Source organism: Sycon ciliatum, chromosome 1 (genome assembly GCF_964019385.1).
Source record: "Sycon ciliatum chromosome 1, ocSycCili1.1, whole genome shotgun sequence".
In the NCBI taxonomy this organism is placed as follows: domain Eukaryota; kingdom Metazoa; phylum Porifera; class Calcarea; order Leucosolenida; family Sycettidae; genus Sycon; species Sycon ciliatum.
In genome coordinates this window covers 69,745,314-69,763,704 of record NC_088643.1, presented here as the reverse complement: position 1 = coordinate 69,763,704, position 18,391 = coordinate 69,745,314, and the positions used below count along the sequence as shown (strand labels likewise).

At 48.1% G+C, this 18,391-nt stretch overlaps 1 protein-coding gene across 1 annotated transcript; it reads left to right on the top strand.

Moving 5' to 3' along the window:
• The first annotated feature begins 596 nt into the window (after nucleotides 1-596).
• LOC135805160 (uncharacterized) lies at nucleotides 597-18,183 on the top strand. Its single transcript, XM_065319163.1, has 10 exons — nucleotides 597-819; nucleotides 2,692-2,803; nucleotides 3,658-3,764; nucleotides 4,586-4,683; nucleotides 5,967-6,085; nucleotides 6,447-6,637; nucleotides 12,306-12,406; nucleotides 14,226-14,254; nucleotides 16,162-16,631; nucleotides 17,241-18,183. Exons 1-10 carry the CDS (start codon nucleotides 761-763, stop codon nucleotides 17,251-17,253), a joined length of 1,299 nt encoding a protein of 432 aa, XP_065175235.1. The 5' UTR covers nucleotides 597-760; the 3' UTR covers nucleotides 17,254-18,183.
• Nucleotides 18,184-18,391: the final 208 nt, after the last annotated feature.

Genomic DNA, 18,391 nt, shown 5'->3' with positions numbered 1-18,391 from the left:
TCACCGGCGGCAGGCTCATCACCCCTACCCTATTGTGACGCTGAGTCGAGTGGTGACACCGTAGCTGTCCTGCACCCAGTGCCAGTGTCACCATGGTCACAGTTGTATATCAGATCTCTAGGCATTGCATCTCAATACAAGTACAAGCTGCTGGACTTACACACCGGCTAGATCAGTGACTGCAAGAGTTCATGAACTCTTGGTGACTGTGATACTGTAAATTTTGTACATGTAATAAACTTTTGAATACGGAGTCTAGTAAAAGTAGTGCTAGACGTATTTTCAATTTCGACAGCATGTTACATTTTTACTTACAAGGCGAGGCCCGAGGACGCACAGTGCTCCTAACTAAAACCCAGGGAGTCGTAAAATACCATCCGACTCCCTGCTAAAACCATAATCCGGTTGGGTCTTGCGCAAGTTGCGGCCATGTCTTCATTCAACCAGTGTCAACAACACCATTGCAGCTACTGCACTTGATGAATGCAGGATCGTGCTTATGTCGCGTGCATGCTTGGGACTTCCCCTGATGTGATGGCGACGGCTGTGTTTGAAAGACAGAAAGTGCAGTGAGCACTGCATACTGTTGTACTAATGAATGTTCGAAAATCGTAACCAGTAACTACCCATTACTTAAACTTTAGTGCATGGATAGTGTTACAACTACATGATGCATTGTATTGACTACTACTACTAGACTTATGGACTCTTGCTATCACAAGTAGGTTAGAGAAGGAGCAAGAAGTGGGAGTAGTTCGAGATGCATCCTCGAGTGGAAGTGAAAACGGAATCTGATGGGCAAGGTGACTTGATCGACAGGTCAGTCGACTAATTGAACTTGAACTTGAGCATGAATTTGCGTGGGTCTGGGGTGTGCTTGATGACTGATGTCCCTTTCAAAAATGGCGTTTATCTAGAAGAGATCAATTCATTCTTCAGAATCGTTAGAGCAGCTCCGTGGATCTATTTCAAAAAAAGGAATTGAAATGGAATTAATCATTTAAAAATTGTTTTCTGGAATGACAAAGAGATAAACTGTAGAGTACATGGACAGGTTTGCAAACAAACCTTCAAACTGGTCAAAAAAGATGTGAATTTGAAGCATATTGGGTTGAGTCACAGGCTCACGGTACCATCTAGAGCACAACACACGTACGTGTCCATGTGCGCGCACACACATCCACACACGCATGCGGCATGTTGCCTTCGCCTTCAGTACCGTATTCCGTTCGTGGAAGGAAACAGGCAGAAGGCAACTTTGATTCCATAACAGCACATCACTGCATGCACATGGCAAACATCTACACCATTCCTGTTTGCGAATGGTTTCATCCACTTGTGAGATGGAATATAACATCCCTCACTCCTCAGGCTCTTACCGGAGTAGTACAATGCAGTATACTACGATCATACTCCCTGATTGTGGCCATGCTGCCTATTCTCTGATTCAGTTCTCATCCCAAATTTCATCGGGATTGATTCCTTTCTCAAATAAAAATGGCTCATGAGTAGCCCAGTCACTCGGTCAGCCACTATAATTAGGTCAATCACACTGCGTTTGGACACGGGTTCACAATAGTTACTTGAGCCTCAGCCAATCGTGTGCATGCTTCTCGTATGTCACGTGATTGTCACCTTGGAGTCGACGAATGACAGATCAAACTGAGCGGGCTGGAAAGCACGACCCTGCCTGCTCAATGTCGATGGAACGGATTCCACTGCCTGTTGTCACTTGACGTCGGGCAGTAGCCTGAGAGCTGAACCAAGTCTACCAAGTCTACTAGTTCACTGGCAAGCTTGATTAGGTCATTTGTGGTCTGAAAGTACAGTAGGTATCGGTTATAGCGTGGGTGTTTGAAAAACGACTTTCTATTCTTATTTCCGATATTTCTTACACACGATAAATCAAGTGTGACAAATCATGTGCATGTGCGCAGAGGCAGGAAGATCATCGTACATGCAATGTAGTGTTACTGTGCATGCGGCTGGTCATAGTCACATAGGCTTACCATGTGGCTATGCAACATGAGTTACATGACCACAACAGTTGAACCTGCAGCACTACGACCCAACGCGAGTCAGATCGGAACTGCATTGGACGGATGTTATTACTACAGGCGATATACTTTGTACTAATCTGGTATGTTTTGCTACACAACGTTCATTCTTAGGACCGATATATTCTACTGTACGATAAAATTGCTTGTAAATCCATGTTATGATTATGAAAACATGAGAGTTCATTCTTGTAGGCAGTATATTCTTTTACACGACCACGGTATAACCGATACGCACTGTACATGCACATGTACCAGTGTATATGCACCCGCATTAGCACATGTTGAGTCACCTCCACCATTGTAATAATGTATTAGTAAATGGTTGTGAAAATCACTCTCGACCCACAGACAGCGCTTGTACTTGTAGTTTGCATTGAAAATGGTTCATGTAACTCACAGCCATAAGCGAGGTTGATCAGGAAATTGTGAATTATCTCCTTGGCTTGGGTGCACATGGGAAACACGTTCCAGTCACTCATACTCGGTCAGTACCGCTGTTCATCCAGCCCTTGGCCCTATCGCGGCGCAGTATAGATTCCACGGTACTGCCCTCGTACTCGTGCAGGAACCTGTACTTCCATGATAATTATCATGTACTGATTAGTGTGGTGGCTTGTATACTGTTTTGCAGATCTAGTACAGAGCAGCTGGAGTCACCTCGTGATCGACATGGCCGTTGCCTACTGCTGCATTCGTGTGACCTACGTCATCACGTAGCACACTTGAATGGCCAGCGGCAGCAGGTGAGAGGAACGGTAGAAAGATGCGTGTGCTGCTGCTGCTGCTGATGATGCTGATGCTGCTGCTGATACTGATGCAGTGCTGCTAGCTGTGTGTCATTATGGTGTTACTGTGAACCAGGCAGTACTCGCTGCTGTGACGTTTGATGTGCAAATTTAATTAAGTTATGGCTGCTACACTGCGGCCTTCACTGCTCCCGCTTGCAGTATACATATGTGTGTGTGTGTGTGTGTGTGTGTGTGTGTGTGTGTGTGTGTGTGTGTGTGTGTGTGTGTGTGTGTGTGTGTGTATGGTATGGTGTGTGTGTGTGTGCACACACATTAGGGAATGTCCCACTGAAGATGTCGGATGTAATGTCATAGGATGTGATGATGTTGACCATTTGCTGTAAAAAAGGCATTACTGTAATTTACGGTGCATTGGCCCAAAAAAATTGGCACCCCAACGTTTTGGCGTCTTGAAGACACTGTTCGCTCGAGATTCGGTTAGATCGAGTTTTCCGCATCCGTAAGAACGGATCATGTTGGTGGATACAGTCGAAACAACTGAGGTTGTATAATATACAACCTCAGTTGTTTCATAGTGTTGCACGGGCAACTCTTCCTTGCCACACAATTGAGATTGGAAGTCAAAGAACATGGAGTTTGACATCCAGGTTTTACTGAAATTTGGATAGGTCACCATGGCAAAACTTATCGGGAAGTACAAGAGTACAACAAGAGGCAGATTCTTGTGCCTAAGTTGGCCCAAATCAAGGTTTCCAAAGCCAGCTTAACGGGTGTGTGTTTGTTTGTGTGTCTATATTATGTCTATGTTCACCCTCCTTGTGTTGTATTGAATTTTGTCATGGTTCTAGCTGGAGACAAGTAGCGACATACTGCTTCCTGCCAGCCACGGATCACTTCCTCGGCGGCACTGGACATATGACAGTAACAGGTCTGCAAGTGACCAAGGGGAGTCCTGGTATGTTTGCTAAGCACAGTCAACTTTTTTGACATTGGCCTTTTGATGTGGCTGCTTCGTTGCTGCTGATACTGCTAGTAGTGGTGTTATAAGCTTATGTAGGCAGTGTACCGTTGTGCATGTATGTGCAAGTTACCCCAGTACCTTGGTTACGCGTTTTGTTGTTGCAGTACTGTTGCAAAAGAAGGATCCACGAGCGGGATTCGAACCCAGCACCCCTGTCTTTCTGGGACAGTGCCCTACCAATTAGGCCACCGGGGATCACACACACACACTCATGGGTCCTTCTTGCTACAGTACCTGTACTGCCAGACCTCGCTTATCCGGTCCTCTTTTATCCGGGTCCCTCGCCATCCGGAAGAAAATCGTTGGTTACCGATTTACAGCATATGTCATGCATACATGTGTTCAATTATCCGGTTCCCTCGTCTATTCGGATATCTTTTGTGGAAAACGGCTGTGTGCGATTAGCGAGGTCCGCCTGTACCTGTACCCATACTGGTATGTCAGACTTGCAGTGTGCTGTGTAATTGCATGACATTGTACTGACTAGCAGATTGGCTCCTTCCAGTGCAGCTTGTGGTGTGTGAGTGTCACTGGTACGAGTATCGTCTGGTGTACATACCGGTGAAGATGATCTTGTGTGTATTTTTGTGTGTTTGTGTCTGTCTGTCTGTCTGTCTGCCTGTGTGTGTGTGTGTGTGTGTGTGTGTGTGTGTGTGTCTCTCTCTCTCTCTCTCTCTCTCTCTCTCTCTCTCTCTCTCTCTCTCTCTCTCTCTCTCTCTCTCTCTCTCTCTCTCTCGCTCTCCTATTGCTGTAAGGTCTACATGGAAGCCAGTGGAGGAGTTTGACACTGCTCGTGTACTGGCTGCCGCCAAGCAAACGATTCTGCACCTAGCAGATCATGCTGGTTTTGACAGTAAGTTTGTATCTTGTGTATTTCTATGGATGTTACTGTACCTAACATGTTGATATACATGCCTTGCTAGTTATGTACAATGTACTCTGAAGTATGGTTATCACAACCATCAAGAGGACCCATTTCCCAGATGATTCAAGTAAAAAGAGGCAAACGTGATCCATAGTGAATTCTCCATAGTGAATTCTTAGGCCTTAGCAGCAGGTGTTCGGGATGTGTTTTTTAGCAGCAGGTGTTCGGGATATGTTGCTTCAATGGTCTCAACATAGTGAGGGTGATGCTCATCTCATCTCATCTCTCTCTCTCTCTCTCTCTCTCTCTCTCTCTCTCTCTCTCTCTCTCTCTCTCTCTCTCTCTCTCTCTCTCTCTCTCACACACACACACACACACACACACACACACACACACACACACACACACACACACACACACACACACATGCGCGCACATACACACACGCACACACAGACACACACACACACACACACACACACACACACACACACATTCACAGACACACACACACACATTCACAGACACACACATACACACACACACACATACACACACACACACACATACACACATTGTTTACAACCGGCGCATAGGCGCGGTATGCTGGCGGTTCATGCGTACCCAAACGTGTGTTCAGGCTTTTACAAAAAAACCAGCAATCCAAGTCGTATTTAGAACGTGCGACACCTTCGAGTACTCATTTTTTGACCGCGCCAGTCAAAATGACTGGTGTGTACGCCGGAACGCACCTGATACGCGCTGAAAAAGGCATATTGAAATTTCCATTTCGGTGCGTTTCCATGTGCAGGACGCCCCAAAAAGCCAACAAAAATGCGTACGAACGCGTGGTTTCATGCATACACGCGCCAGTTGTGAACACAGCTCAAAGTATATCTACTGCAAGTCAACAAATGTTCGGCGCATATTTATTTTCGGCTATTTTCAGCCTGGTCAAATTTGGCCGAAAATTTGTTGCGGCTGAAATTTTGTTTTGCAAGGTTCAGTGTGACCGTATATGCAGGCAACGCAGCAGCAGTACAGGCCGAAAATTTAATGCGGCCGAAATAGGTTTTAGCCCTGGGAGGCCGAAATTTGAACGGGCCGAAACTTTGTAGACTTTCAGTAAGCAGGTTTAGGCACCAGGTCTTGTGATATTTCAAACCGTAGAGTTGAAAAAAATACTTTTTTTATACGTTCGAATAATCGAATGTATGTTACATGATTATTCAAATGTCATCTCCTTGTTTCGGCGTTGTTTTTCTTTGCAGGTGTGTGTAGGTCACCATTAGGTGTACTCGCTGATGTGCTGGGTCACTTCATCCGCTCGCTGGCTCGAGAGATGAGGGCACTTGCTGATCGGCGCTTGGCGTTGCGAGAATCTGACCTAGTATGTTACTTTTGTGTGTGCGTGCGTGCGTGTGTGTGTGCATGCGTGTGTGCATGAGTGTGTGTGTGTGTGTGTGTGTGTGTGTGTGTGTGTGTGTGTGTGTGTGTGTGTGTGCGTGCGTTCGGGCGTGTTTGGAGAAACCCATCTTCCCGTTGTGTATTGCCACTAAACTGGGAGTACCAGATGTTGATTGTAGAACAGCCTGGGCTTGAAAACGTAATTATCTACAAGTACTGCCAGTAGCCAGTCTGCCAATGCCTCCCCTATAACCCCCGGTAGTAAGCTTGTCTTCTTACCGTTCGTCATGGCACATAGCACAACCCCCCTAATCACACTGCATGACCTGTCTGCCCCCTTGTAGACAATACTACTTGGCGTTCTGCAGCAGCGGCATGAAGCAGACCATGACAGTGACCCGCTGGCGGTGGAGCGTTACTGGATACAGAGCGTTTGGAACGTGACCGTACGGCGACAGCGCGTCGCACAGGACCTGCACAGATTACTGGCCAATGGCAACAGCGCGGGAAGGTCCCTGGGTAGTCATGGAAACAAGTAAGTGACTAGGCAAGAACAAAAATGAAGCAATAAGGGGTCGTCGCAAAAGTTTTTATCGTCACTGAAACGAACATCGTTCATGTGGGGGGGGGGGGGGGTGGGAGGAAGGTGAGGGGTGTGAGCCAAAATCTCAAGACGTGTCGCGTCGTGATCGTTACATAGACCGACAGACAAGATCATTTAATATTTAGACTCTGACGGGTATACAGTAAAACCTGTCACGGCGACCGCCTGTCCAAGAAGACCACTGAAACCAGGATCAAGGGATGCTAATTCCAGTCAAATGATCCTGGAAAAGGAGATCACCTGGTAACAGAGAACACATTTTGAAGGTCCCTTGAGCGGTCGTCTTAGACATGTTTCACTGTGCTTGGCTGGGAGATTTATTGATTAGACTGAAAGACTACGAAATAGTGGTTGCGATTTCGGCGATGACCCATTCCTAAAGACTGAAAGACTGATAGTAGAAATACTTGGGTTCGTATAATTACTTCTCTGGATAAAATACTGATCTGGGTCGTCTTAGACATGTTTCACTGTGCTTGGCTGGGAGATTTATTGATTAGACTGAAAGACTACGAAATAGTGGTTGCGATTTCGGCGATGACCCATTCCTAAAGACTGAAAGACTGATAGTAGAAATACTTGGGTTCGTATAATTACTTCTCTGGATAAAATACTGATCTGAGAGAGAAGCATACATTTGTAACTCTGAAGCGAGTGGAAGGAAATATAATTTTGCTACGTGGACAAATGAGCTCCGAGTTTTCTTTCCTCGTGTGCTGACCTCGTTGCCATAGAAAATAAACATGGCGGCTGTACGCAAGAAAAATCTCATGCGTAAAAAATACACGAAAATACGTACAATAGATATTTCGGAATCTCTGTCGTGAGATTCGCGACACTCCCACAGGCAAGAGAATAAGAAAGAGGGAGAGGGAACAATGAACCGTGTACATCGCAATCGGAAGTGTGTCAACGAAGACACAAAGACAAAAAGAGAGAATAGCGATGAGTTGTGCTTGTACGCACGATCAAATAAACAACACGCACTCAGAAGCGTGTCAGCGAAGGCGCAAAGACAGAAAGAGCGAGAAAAAATGCTAGAATGTTAGTCTGACGAATCAGACAAGTTCCTTATCTTTCATGTCCTTGATACCTTGGCGACAACGGTCAGCAGCATGGCGCGTAGGTCTGGCGACAGGCTGTGGGTTACTAGCAAGTAACTAGTTGCTAGTCTGAGGAGCTGCAGGTTCTGTTGGTGGTGTTTTTTGTTGTTGTTTTTTTTAACAACCAAGCCTCTTGTACGGGCAAAACAAACACAAGTACAAGCGCAACCTCAACCAGAAGAAAACGAGCTAAAAAGGGCTGTGAACACAGTCGAGAGAGCTAAAATGGCAGTGAAAACAGTCTAATATGGAAAACCAAGAAATCATAACAAACCGAAAACAGCCTGATAATAATAACAAAAGTAAATGATTAGTGTCCTCACTGTCCTGGGATCACTGCCTCAGCTGCAACAAGCGAGGCAGGGGAGTTGGAGCCAACAGGGGCGTGCAGAGTGCGGGATCCACGGAGGCACATCACACTAGCACGGAGGAGGGCAAAGCTGAGTCTACAGCGGACCCATGCCATGACGGTGCTGTAAGGCTCGCTGGTTTTATCAGCAAGCAGGCAGGCAATCCTCTTGTAGAGTGCATTGCAATGCCGACTCATCCCACCCGTTGTGGCAAAGACTGCTGGAACAAACGATGCATGTTCGATATCAGGCACACGTTGCTCATGAGCCCTGCGCTTCTCCTTCTCCTGCCGAGTGTAGGTGGAGGCCAGTGAAGTGGCTCGATTTGAGGACGCACACGGGTTAAACACCCTGACATCAATAAACGTGCGCTCAAACCGGCCACCCAAAGGCCACTGGCAGCTACATCCAGGCGGGCCTGTTCCTGAACATTGGCGGAGCGAAAGTGAAATTGCTCTCCGGTTACCGGCTGGAGGTGAGGCTCCACTGCCACATTGTACGCCACCTTCTTCAGCAAATTTGCGGTGATGTCGCGCACCTCATTGTGGCGGATGGAAGGGAACCCACCTGTGGGGCATGAAAGGGCATGACAGGTGGTGAACTTGGCACCACAAGGGCAATCCGATGGCAGGCGGGCTGGCAGCCAGTTGTAGCGGAGGTATACACCGTCCCGAAATTCACCCTTGCTGAGGGAGAAGCCATGGCGCGCCAGAGGCCTGCACGTCAGCCAGCTCGATGCACCCTTCTCGGAGGCAAGCTCGATGACACGTTGCTGGTCGGTGTCGAGGGTGGCTGAGATGAGTGTGGCATCTGCTCGGAGTGCGTTCCTGGCTGCAGAGATAGCTATCCGCTTCTGCGTTCGGATAGAGTCAGTCGCATCACCCAGGAAAGAGCCCTGGCTGAGAATCTTCTGAACCAGGGAGCAGGTAATGCGCACTGAAGACTGGGGCTGTGAGACCAGTGAACTAGGGACAATTAGACCAAGACCGCCATGGCGACAGGGCAGAGCCAGAATCGTGCGTTCATCATCACTAACTGGGCGACTGAGCAGGGCTGGGATGAACTTAGTGGTGACTAGGTGGTCTACGTCTCCCAGAGCTGTATCCATACAGGGTGTTGTGCGGCAGAGGAAGGCCCACTTGCTTTAAAGCCATGCACAAAGCCAGAATATGCTGCCTGTGGCTGGGACAGGGACAGGGACACATCTGACAGCTTGACCAGCTGGTCACACCAAGAGCGGACGGCTTGCTCAATGTACGCCGAGACATACTCCGTGGATCCGATTGGCGACCCCAGGTAGCGGACACCATCCGACCGAATCTGGATTTCAGTGCCTTGAAACACTCTGTTAGCCTCGTCCACGTACTCAGGCTTGACGAGAAGGATGGACTTGGCTGCGTTCAATAAGTAGCCGAATGAAGGCCCTTTCTCCACCAGACTGTCCCACCACTTACAGACTCCCGTCGTCTTCCCACCAGCCGCAGAGTCGTCAGCATACCACGCTTGTGTGGCATCGTCACACGAGACCGCTTGCATTAGTGGAAGCGTGGCAATCGCGTAGAGGGGCATTGCGATTGGGTCGCCCTGAGTGGTGCCTTCGCTGGATAGGATGGTTTCCCCACCGACAAACAGACTGGCCGGGTGACGGTAGCAGTTTATGGCGATCGGAGCAAGCGCTGGGCACAGGTGTTGGACATTGCGCAGACACACTTCCCTGTTGAGGCTGTTAAAAGCGTTTGTGACATCAGCAAGTTGGTGGTGGTGCATTCTGTAGTCTTGCAGGCTTTGCAGTTGGTGTTGTTGGTTCTGGCATGGTCTCGAGTGAGTAGAGTAAGGTAACAGGTCTTGTGATCCGGCGGTCTGTTCCAGTTACTCTGACTGTGGCTGATCTGATCTCTTGATCTGAGCTGCTGTGTACCTCCACCACTCAACCAAGTTTCCATGAGGCTCTGGGCATGTGTTGCTCAGCAATTATTACCACGTCACCAACCTGAGGCTGCATTGAGTATTCACCACGTTTCCTGCTGTGGGCATCTGCTCGATCACGCAATGCAAGGTGATAGTGTTTCCTCCAGTGGCTCCAGAAGCAAGGCATCCAGTAGTGCTTGACCTCTCTTCCACGTCTGGAGCAAAGGAACAGCAGAAGGCAAATCGGGAACAAACCGAGCATCAAATGTATCATGAGTAGGGGACAGGGGGGCCCTAAGCTAGGTTTTAGAGATAGGAAGTGAGAGGATGTGATCACCCCACAGTCACTCGAGTCACCCGCTACTACACCAGAGGCCGACTATCGACGACCGCTTCTGCTTCAGTGAGCACCATCAGGAGTTGAGTTGGTAACAGGCGTCGACTGCCGATGGCCTTGCACAACGCTGACTTTGACAACGCCCACCATGCGTTCATAAGCGCCTCCCATCCATGGTGCAGATTCCACAATAAATTTAACTACCACGCGATGCCTTTCGAAGTACAATGTAGTGTGATGTACTACATCAGCATCATTGACGAGTTGCGACCAGGCTTTGTCGATAGCGGACTTTGTCAGCTTGAATTGTGCGGCATTATCAGAGACAATGAATTGAGGAACCCCACGTCTTGCAGTGAAGCGCCGGAGGCAGAGGATAAAGTGCTCTGCACTCATGCTTTCTACTACTGAAGTAACTCCAAGTGTACTGCCCTCGTCACTAGATACGTGAATAAGCATACCCATGTCTTGGATACCTCGTTATCTGGGTTGCGCACATAGATCGGCCCGAAATAGTCGAGTCCGGTGAAAGTTAACGCGTCAGCTACTCGCTATGATGGTAACTGGGGAATCTGTGGCTGATGATAAGGTCCACCTTGCAAACGTCTACCGATCACACACTTCTTCAGGACAGACTTGATGGAGCGTCGGCCTTGAGGAATCCAGTACTGGTTTCTTTTAAAAGGATAATGTGTCGGTACAACCAACATGCATAAGGCTGTGGCGAGTCTCACTGATTATTAGTGTGGTCAGGTGAGAACTGCTGGACAGAAGGATAGGCGAACGTGCCGACTCGGGAACGTCTGCAAACTGTAGGCGCCCAGCAGATCTGATGAATCATTCATGAGTGTAGAGACGGAGAGAGGCAATGAGTTGATTTGATTTTCCATCTTTTAGATCCGAGCAAGTCTGAGCGTGCTGCTGGTGTTGATCAAACTTCAACCACGTCACGTGAGCTCTGCGGAGCTCTTCAGAAGAGAGCCAGGGTGTGCTGTGGCATCTCTCTTGCTTGCGGCATTTTGCGACGAAACGACTTTCCCATGCGGTAACTGGAATCAGTTTGCTCAACGACGAAAATCTAGTGATGTCAATGCCGAATGGGGTTCACACCCCTTTTTACATGATAATATTAGTACATGCACAATTAAGAAATGGACATGCATGCGATTTTCATCGTTCAGCATAGTAAGCTGTATTCATTTCGGGGAGGGGGGGGGGGGGAGGGTCCGAGTACAAAATGAACGGTGTTTGTTCCGGGGACAACTGATCACTTTTGCGACAACCGCTAAGTTGCTGCTGCTTTGTGAATATCACACACCAGTTCTGTGTGGTTTGGGCTTTCAACTGTTGTATTTACACATGCATTTTTTATTTTTTTTATTTCACCGTCCACTGGCAAAAGCCAATGCAAAGGGGGGGGGGGGGGGCGTTAGCCAGCCATGGCAAGAGAAGGAAAAGAAATTCAATTTGAGGGTTGAGTTTACCAATACCAGGGCATTGCTTGAATCTGTCCATTGTACTCTGCTCCATCTGTGCTTCTTACCAAGATGTGTTCGATTTTTTTGCATATCACTAACCACTTGACACTATCTAATTGGACATCCCACATACTGTATTTCCTCGGGAAAGTATGGGGTTTCAGTTGTGCACTGTATCTTTTGATTGCATGCTTTCAAGCTTCAAACCTTTCTCCGCTGCACGTCATGTTCTTTCTGTCCATGCATGTAAACAGTGGGCTACATGTACAATGTGGACCATACTCCAGAGTTCACAGAAAAGGCATGCAGGCTTGGGTATTGGTGCAAACTGACAACTTGAAATTACATGTACCCCCTCCCCTTCTCGGATACTTTACCTGCCTGCCTGTTGTGCTGCGCTCTCTGCTGTTGTTGCTTGTGCAGACCACCGGGTCTCAACGTGATAAGCGTGGGCAACGTGAAGCGCAAACCAAGCCCAAGTCCGCCGGTTCCACAGAAAGCATTACTGCCGATGACAGCGCAAGGTAAGGTGCCTGCAGCATGTCCTGCTGCTGTTGCTACTGCTGCTTTGTCTCGCCCTGTGTGCAGCTGCCTATCCACCATACATTGAGCCCTGTGTGCAGCTGCCTATCCACCATACATTGAGCCCTGTGTGCAGCTGCCTATCCACCATACATTGAGCCCTGTGTGCAGCTGCCTATCCACCATACATTGAGCCCTGTGTGCAGCTGCCTATCCACCATACATTGAGCCCTGTGTGCAGCTGCCTATCCACCATACATTGAGCCCTGTGTGCAGCTGCCTATCCACCATACATTGAGCCCTGTGTGCAGCTGCCTATCCACCATACATTGAGCCCTGTGTGCAGCTGCCTATCCACCATACATTGAGCCCTGTGTGCAGCTGCCTATCCACCATACATTGAGCCCTGTGTGCAGCTGCCTATCCACCATACATTGAGCCCTGTGTGCAGCTGCCTATCCACCATACATTGAGCCCTGTGTGCAGCTGCCTATCCACCATACATTGAGCCCTGTGTGCAGCTGCCTATCCACCATACATTGAGCCCTGTGTGCAGCTGCCTATCCACCATACATTGAGCCCTGTGTGCAGCTGCCTATCCACCATACATTGAGCCCTGTGTGCAGCTGCCTATCCACCATACATTGAGCCCTGTGTGCAGCTGCCTATCCACCAAACATTGAGCCCTGTGTGCAGCTGCCTATCCACCATACATTGAGCCCTGTGTGCAGCTGCCTATCCACCATACATTGAGCCCTGTGTGCAGCTGCCTATCCACCATACATTGAGCCCTGTGTGCAGCTGCCTATCCACCAAACATTGAGCCCTGTGTGCAGCTGCCTATCCACCATACATTGAGCCCTGTGTGCAGCTGCCTATCCACCATACATTGAGCAAATTCAATTAGTAGTGTCAGTTACACATTCTGGTTCCGGATTTGAACATTCTCAAATGTCCAGAATGAGCGAAATTGAAATACGGCCGTGTGTGCAAACAAGTGGAATTCATCGTGTAATGTTAGTCATGATCCACTCGAGATACATTTGGAAAGAGACTATGCATACAACCAAGAGCCCATAAACAAGAGTATGCAACTGTGATCTATTTTCTATGGGCCAGATGCGCGGCGCGCTGCCTTCATTACATCATTGAGCTGCAGTCCGCGCACTGCGGAAAATCAAACACCGCACTTTCCCTCTGATTTGAAATGAACTTTCGTACGGAACTGGAGTTCACGCACCAACATTTAGAGATCGCGTAGGTACTGGAACGAATCGAGCAAAAACGGATGGGCTCCTACGAGAAATTGTGAGTTTGAATGCATGCTTTCAGAGCGTGATGATGGCAAGTTACGTAATGAAGGCAGTGCGCCGCGTACTGACCCATAACCACAGTTGCATACTCTTGGTTATGCACTCTTGATACAACTCTCTGTGCAAATGTGTTGCATACACACAGCAGACACGCGTGGGGTCGAGAGAGCGTACATCAGGTGCTTTTAAAATTCTGGCGGGGAAATTTAGAAACTCTGCCTTCATTCGCTTCAGAATCCGCGGAACTGGATTCCGTACATTCTGCCAAGGACATTATGTGTTATCGAATGGTATGTGCACCGTAGGCTAGTCTTGAATGAGCGACAGTGTGTGAAACTGAATGTAACAACTGTGTTTTCCGTGTGATGAAAATTGATTGCTGATTGTTGGTTGCTTACAGTTTATTGACTTCTTCAATTGCACTGTTTTCTCTCCTGTCGTTTCTGTGAGTATTCAGACTAAGTATTGTCTGTTCTGCTTGTATCTTGTTTTGCCGGCCATTTGATAGCAACGGATGGCATGCCGCTTAAGCTGAAGGTGAGCAGTGGTTAGTGGGCGACTTAGGGTGCGAGGGAGATGGAAGGAGGAAGAGAGGGACATGTTGCGGCAATCTGCCACAGTGTTTGGCGCTTCTCAGCGTCTCGTATGTCACTGTTGTACAGCACCATGTATGAACTGATTGCAGGAGCATGCTGCTTTCTTTTTCAAGTTTGGACTTCACAGAGAATTTCAAAATAGTAGGAAAAATAAAATAAAATAGTAGGGCCACCTGCCTACTGCTGATTTCTTTTCTTCTCCGTACCTGGCTTGCAAGTGTAGAGTGTCGAAGATAGAAAGAGCAGTACGCAGGTTGAAGATAGAAAGAGCAGTACGCAGGTTGAAGATAGAAAGAGCAGTACGCAGGTTGAAGATAGAAAGAGCAGTACGCAGGTTGAAGATAGAAAGAGCAGTACGCAGGTTGAAGATAGAAAGAGCAGTACGCAGGTTGAAGATAGAAAGAGCAGTACGCAGGTTGAAAATAGAAAGAGCAGTACGCAGGTTGAAGATAGAAAGAGCAGTACGCAGGTTGAAGATAGAAAGAGCAGTACGCAGGTTGAAGATAGAAAGAGCAGTACGCAGGTTGAAGATAGAAAGAGCAGTACGCGGTTTCCTAATGTAGTTCCTAATACATGTACATGATACTTTCGGAGTTAAAATCAGAGAGTGCAGCTGAAACCTCTCTCTGCCTTTTTGTGTAAAATGGAGAGGTGTAGATGTAGAAGTAGAGAGGCCTGCCTATCCCTGTGTGTGTCCTGTGTATGCAGGTGGTAGAGTGGACTATCTGCCCTGTGTGTGTGTGTGTGTGTGTGTGTGTGTGTGTGTCCCATATGGTGCAGTGGTATGTGCAGCGATTTCCAATCGATAGGTTGCGGGTTCGATTCCCGACGATTATGGTCACACACGTCTTTCTTCTCTTTCTCAGACTCTTCCTGACTTTTCTTTCATTCTCCTGGGTGGTTACCAACAGCCAGTGTATGCCGGAGTATGTGGTGTGGTGTGTGTGTAGAAAAAGAAAGAAAAAAGAAAAAAATGGAAAAATGAAAAATAGGGATTCACTGGCCAGAAAAAGTCACTTCAAACAGCTGTGTGGTGGATACCAGGCTAAAAATAGTGGCGGTCAATTCATCAGCCTTGCAAGCTGTTGAATGGTGTAATCCCAGCACAAGTTGCTATGTCTAAAACATAGCTGTTCGCTATCATCGCTCCCGCGGTGTGTGTGTGTGTGTGTGTGTGTGTGTGTGTGTGTGTGTGTGTGTGTGTGTGTGTGTGTGTGTGTGTGTGTGTGTGTGTGTGTGTCAACCTGTTGGGAGGCTACCATCTTGCCAAAGCATTTGGAAGTTTGGACTAGTTTCGGCTCCACAATCCAGTGTGTCGTTACTATAATAGCTTTCATGGCTGAGGTTGTTGGTATGTCTGTTGGCTCTGGGTTCCCAGTACTCAGTAGCCGAGGCTGGTAGGTAAAGTAACTCCAATTTCACTTCAAGGTACCAGTGCATCTAGTGTCTGCTTCTATCAAAGCAGCGTGCTGTCTATACTGGTTACCCAGCAAGTGTAGGGTGTGCATAGGTAACTGTCTTGGCCGTTTTATGCCGATGTACTCCGTGTGGTGTAGACCAGGTGTACATTGGTGGTCGATTCACATGGCTTCGCCAGTTGTGTGGATTAGACAGTTATCTGGCGCAAGTCTTGATCTGTCTCATTCAGATCTTGTTCGCTATCGTTGCTATAAGAGAAAATCTGTGGGTGCACATCCAGTGCATTTGCAGATTTGCGTACTTCTCTTGCGACGGGCTTATACATGGTACATGGTACATGGTGTGTGCATGCGTGTGTGTGCATGTACAGTATAATAGTAGGTGGTAGAGTGACCTATCTAAGTACCTGTCCTGTGTGTGTGTATGTAGGTGGTAAGCGGTGCAGCAAGGTCCACTAGCCCGGCCGGGACTACCGCTGCGTTTGATGGCCTGATAGTGAAGAGCGAGCTCGATACTGGAACTCCCTCGCCTTACGGCCTGTCGTCGTCCACCACGTTCTTCCTTCCATCACCGCTGCGCACTGGCAGTCCCAGTACAGACCTTTCTGGCACCACGCTGCTGTCAGTGACCCCGCCACCACCCTCGCTCATGGTCGGCAGTCCGGCTAAACACTCGCCCAGCTTGGTGGCGTCCCAGGACATCGCTGCCAGCGGTGCTAGCCAACACGACTGTCTCACCACTGTGATGCCTCTCAATGCAGCAACAGCAGCAACAACGGGCACCGTGCTGAGTCTGGTGCCGCCTAGTTTGTCGTCGGTGGAGCCAGTGGTGATACTGAAAAAGGAGCCGGTGGCTGAGAAGAGGGCACCGCCAACACAAGCACAGAAACCACCTGCTAAGTAAGTCTGTGAAATACACACACACACACACACACACACACACACACACACACACACACACACACACACACACACACACACACAGGGTGTGTGCACGTGTGTTTGCGCGTGCATGTGCCTATACACAGTGGCACGCTTATACACACACATACACACACACACGTACACACTCACACACACACACACATCTGTCCCATCCTGTAGAGCCACTACCACTAGGGTCATGTGGGCCCCGGAGGGACAGCAGAGAGAGAGAGAAGGAGAACGCCACCTGATGGCGCTCCAGATGCGAGACTAGTCGGAACCGGCGAGAGCAAATATGCGGGATGTCTTGCCATGCAAAATGTACGTACGGAGCTTTCCCCAGACAAGTGTGCCGTTAGTGACTATGACTGCATTTTTCGTTGAATGGCCTGAAAAACACAAAAAAATCAACAAAATAATGGGTAGGGCGCCACTTTTCACGGGGGGGGGGGGGGGGGGCTTGATCAGAGTAGGGGACTAAAACCCTGATTGTTAGCACCGGATTGGATGCACCATACACAACGAAAATAAAACTAGAAAGGTTGTTATGCATCCACTGTTCATCTGCTTGTGTAATCCCTACAGGAAACGTAAATGAAGACCAATGTTGCAGTGCTCCCTGTTGGAAATCTGAATGGAATTGTTCAGAGCGCCCACTAGCTACCATACTGAAGTGATGATTCTGGCCATGCTTGAGTCGTCAGCTATATTGGCCGACACGGTGTTCACAGGTCATCGTGTTAGGACCTGTTTCTGGCAGGGCGCGTGTGTGTGTATGTGTGTGTGTATGTGTGTGCGTGTGTGTGCGTGTGTGTGCGTGTGTGCAGTCTAATTGCCAGGCAGAGCAGTGGCACTGACAGCTAGTACTACGTAGTGCATCTACAATCTAGTGGATCTGCTGGAACATGATGTTACCCCCTCCAGTGTGAGCAAGAGCATCACGGATTCACTGCGCTTAGTGGCTACACATGTCTACCCAGGGTCGTTACGCTGCTTCAGCTGTCCGGGACACAATCTCTACAACCGCACACCACTTGTGTTCAATGTCAGTGCACATTCTCCACGTCAGTGCTGGAGCAGCGGCCTTCGTCTCCTATTCTCCTCATATCATGGCTGTTCTGTACGGAGTGGCACACTTGTCGACATGCTATGCAAACTATCTACATTACATACTTTGAAGTACTGGCTATGCTTGCCTTCATCACGCTACGCTGTTGCTATCAGACCTATCCCAGCACACTTCCAATAGACGCAGAAGACATTTCTGTGAACAAATATTTTAACACTTCATCACTCATTTTTTTTCTTTTCTTTAATACAAATAATTATTCTAATACTTCATCACTCATTTTTTCTTTACTATAAATTTATCCTTGGCTCTCCAGCTGAGTCCATACTTTATCACTGTGATTTTTTTTATCTCCATTATGTGTATGTTCACACGTCACACCCGACTCATGCAATTCACCATACTGTACTTTGATACTCAAACCACCCACGTGTGCACCCAGCAAACGTCAAATCTTAATCCTATTCCTTTTCATGGAACAGCAATCTGTGTACAGCAAAACATGATAAACAAGGCCTTCAGCGCTGCTGGAGAGGCTCAGAGAGTCCAGGCTCTGACACAATTGCGCCATAAAATAATGTTACACCGGGCCCACCTAAACACATGCATTGTCTACTTCAGCCAATGTCTACTACTGTTGTAGTACTAAGTATGCTGTTGTCATACC

Excerpts from the sequence above, each read along its gene's own strand:
- LOC135805160 (XM_065319163.1), top strand. The coding sequence starts at position 761 with ATGCATCCTCGAGTGGAAGTGAAAACGGAATCTGATGGGCAAGGTGAC. Across the intron at positions 3,765-4,585 it reads AGTGACCAAGGGGAGTCCTG|GTCTACATGGAAGCCAGTGG; the intron begins GTATGTTTGCTA and ends TATTGCTGTAAG. Across the intron at positions 4,684-5,966 it reads AGATCATGCTGGTTTTGACA|GTGTGTGTAGGTCACCATTA; the intron begins GTAAGTTTGTAT and ends TTTTCTTTGCAG.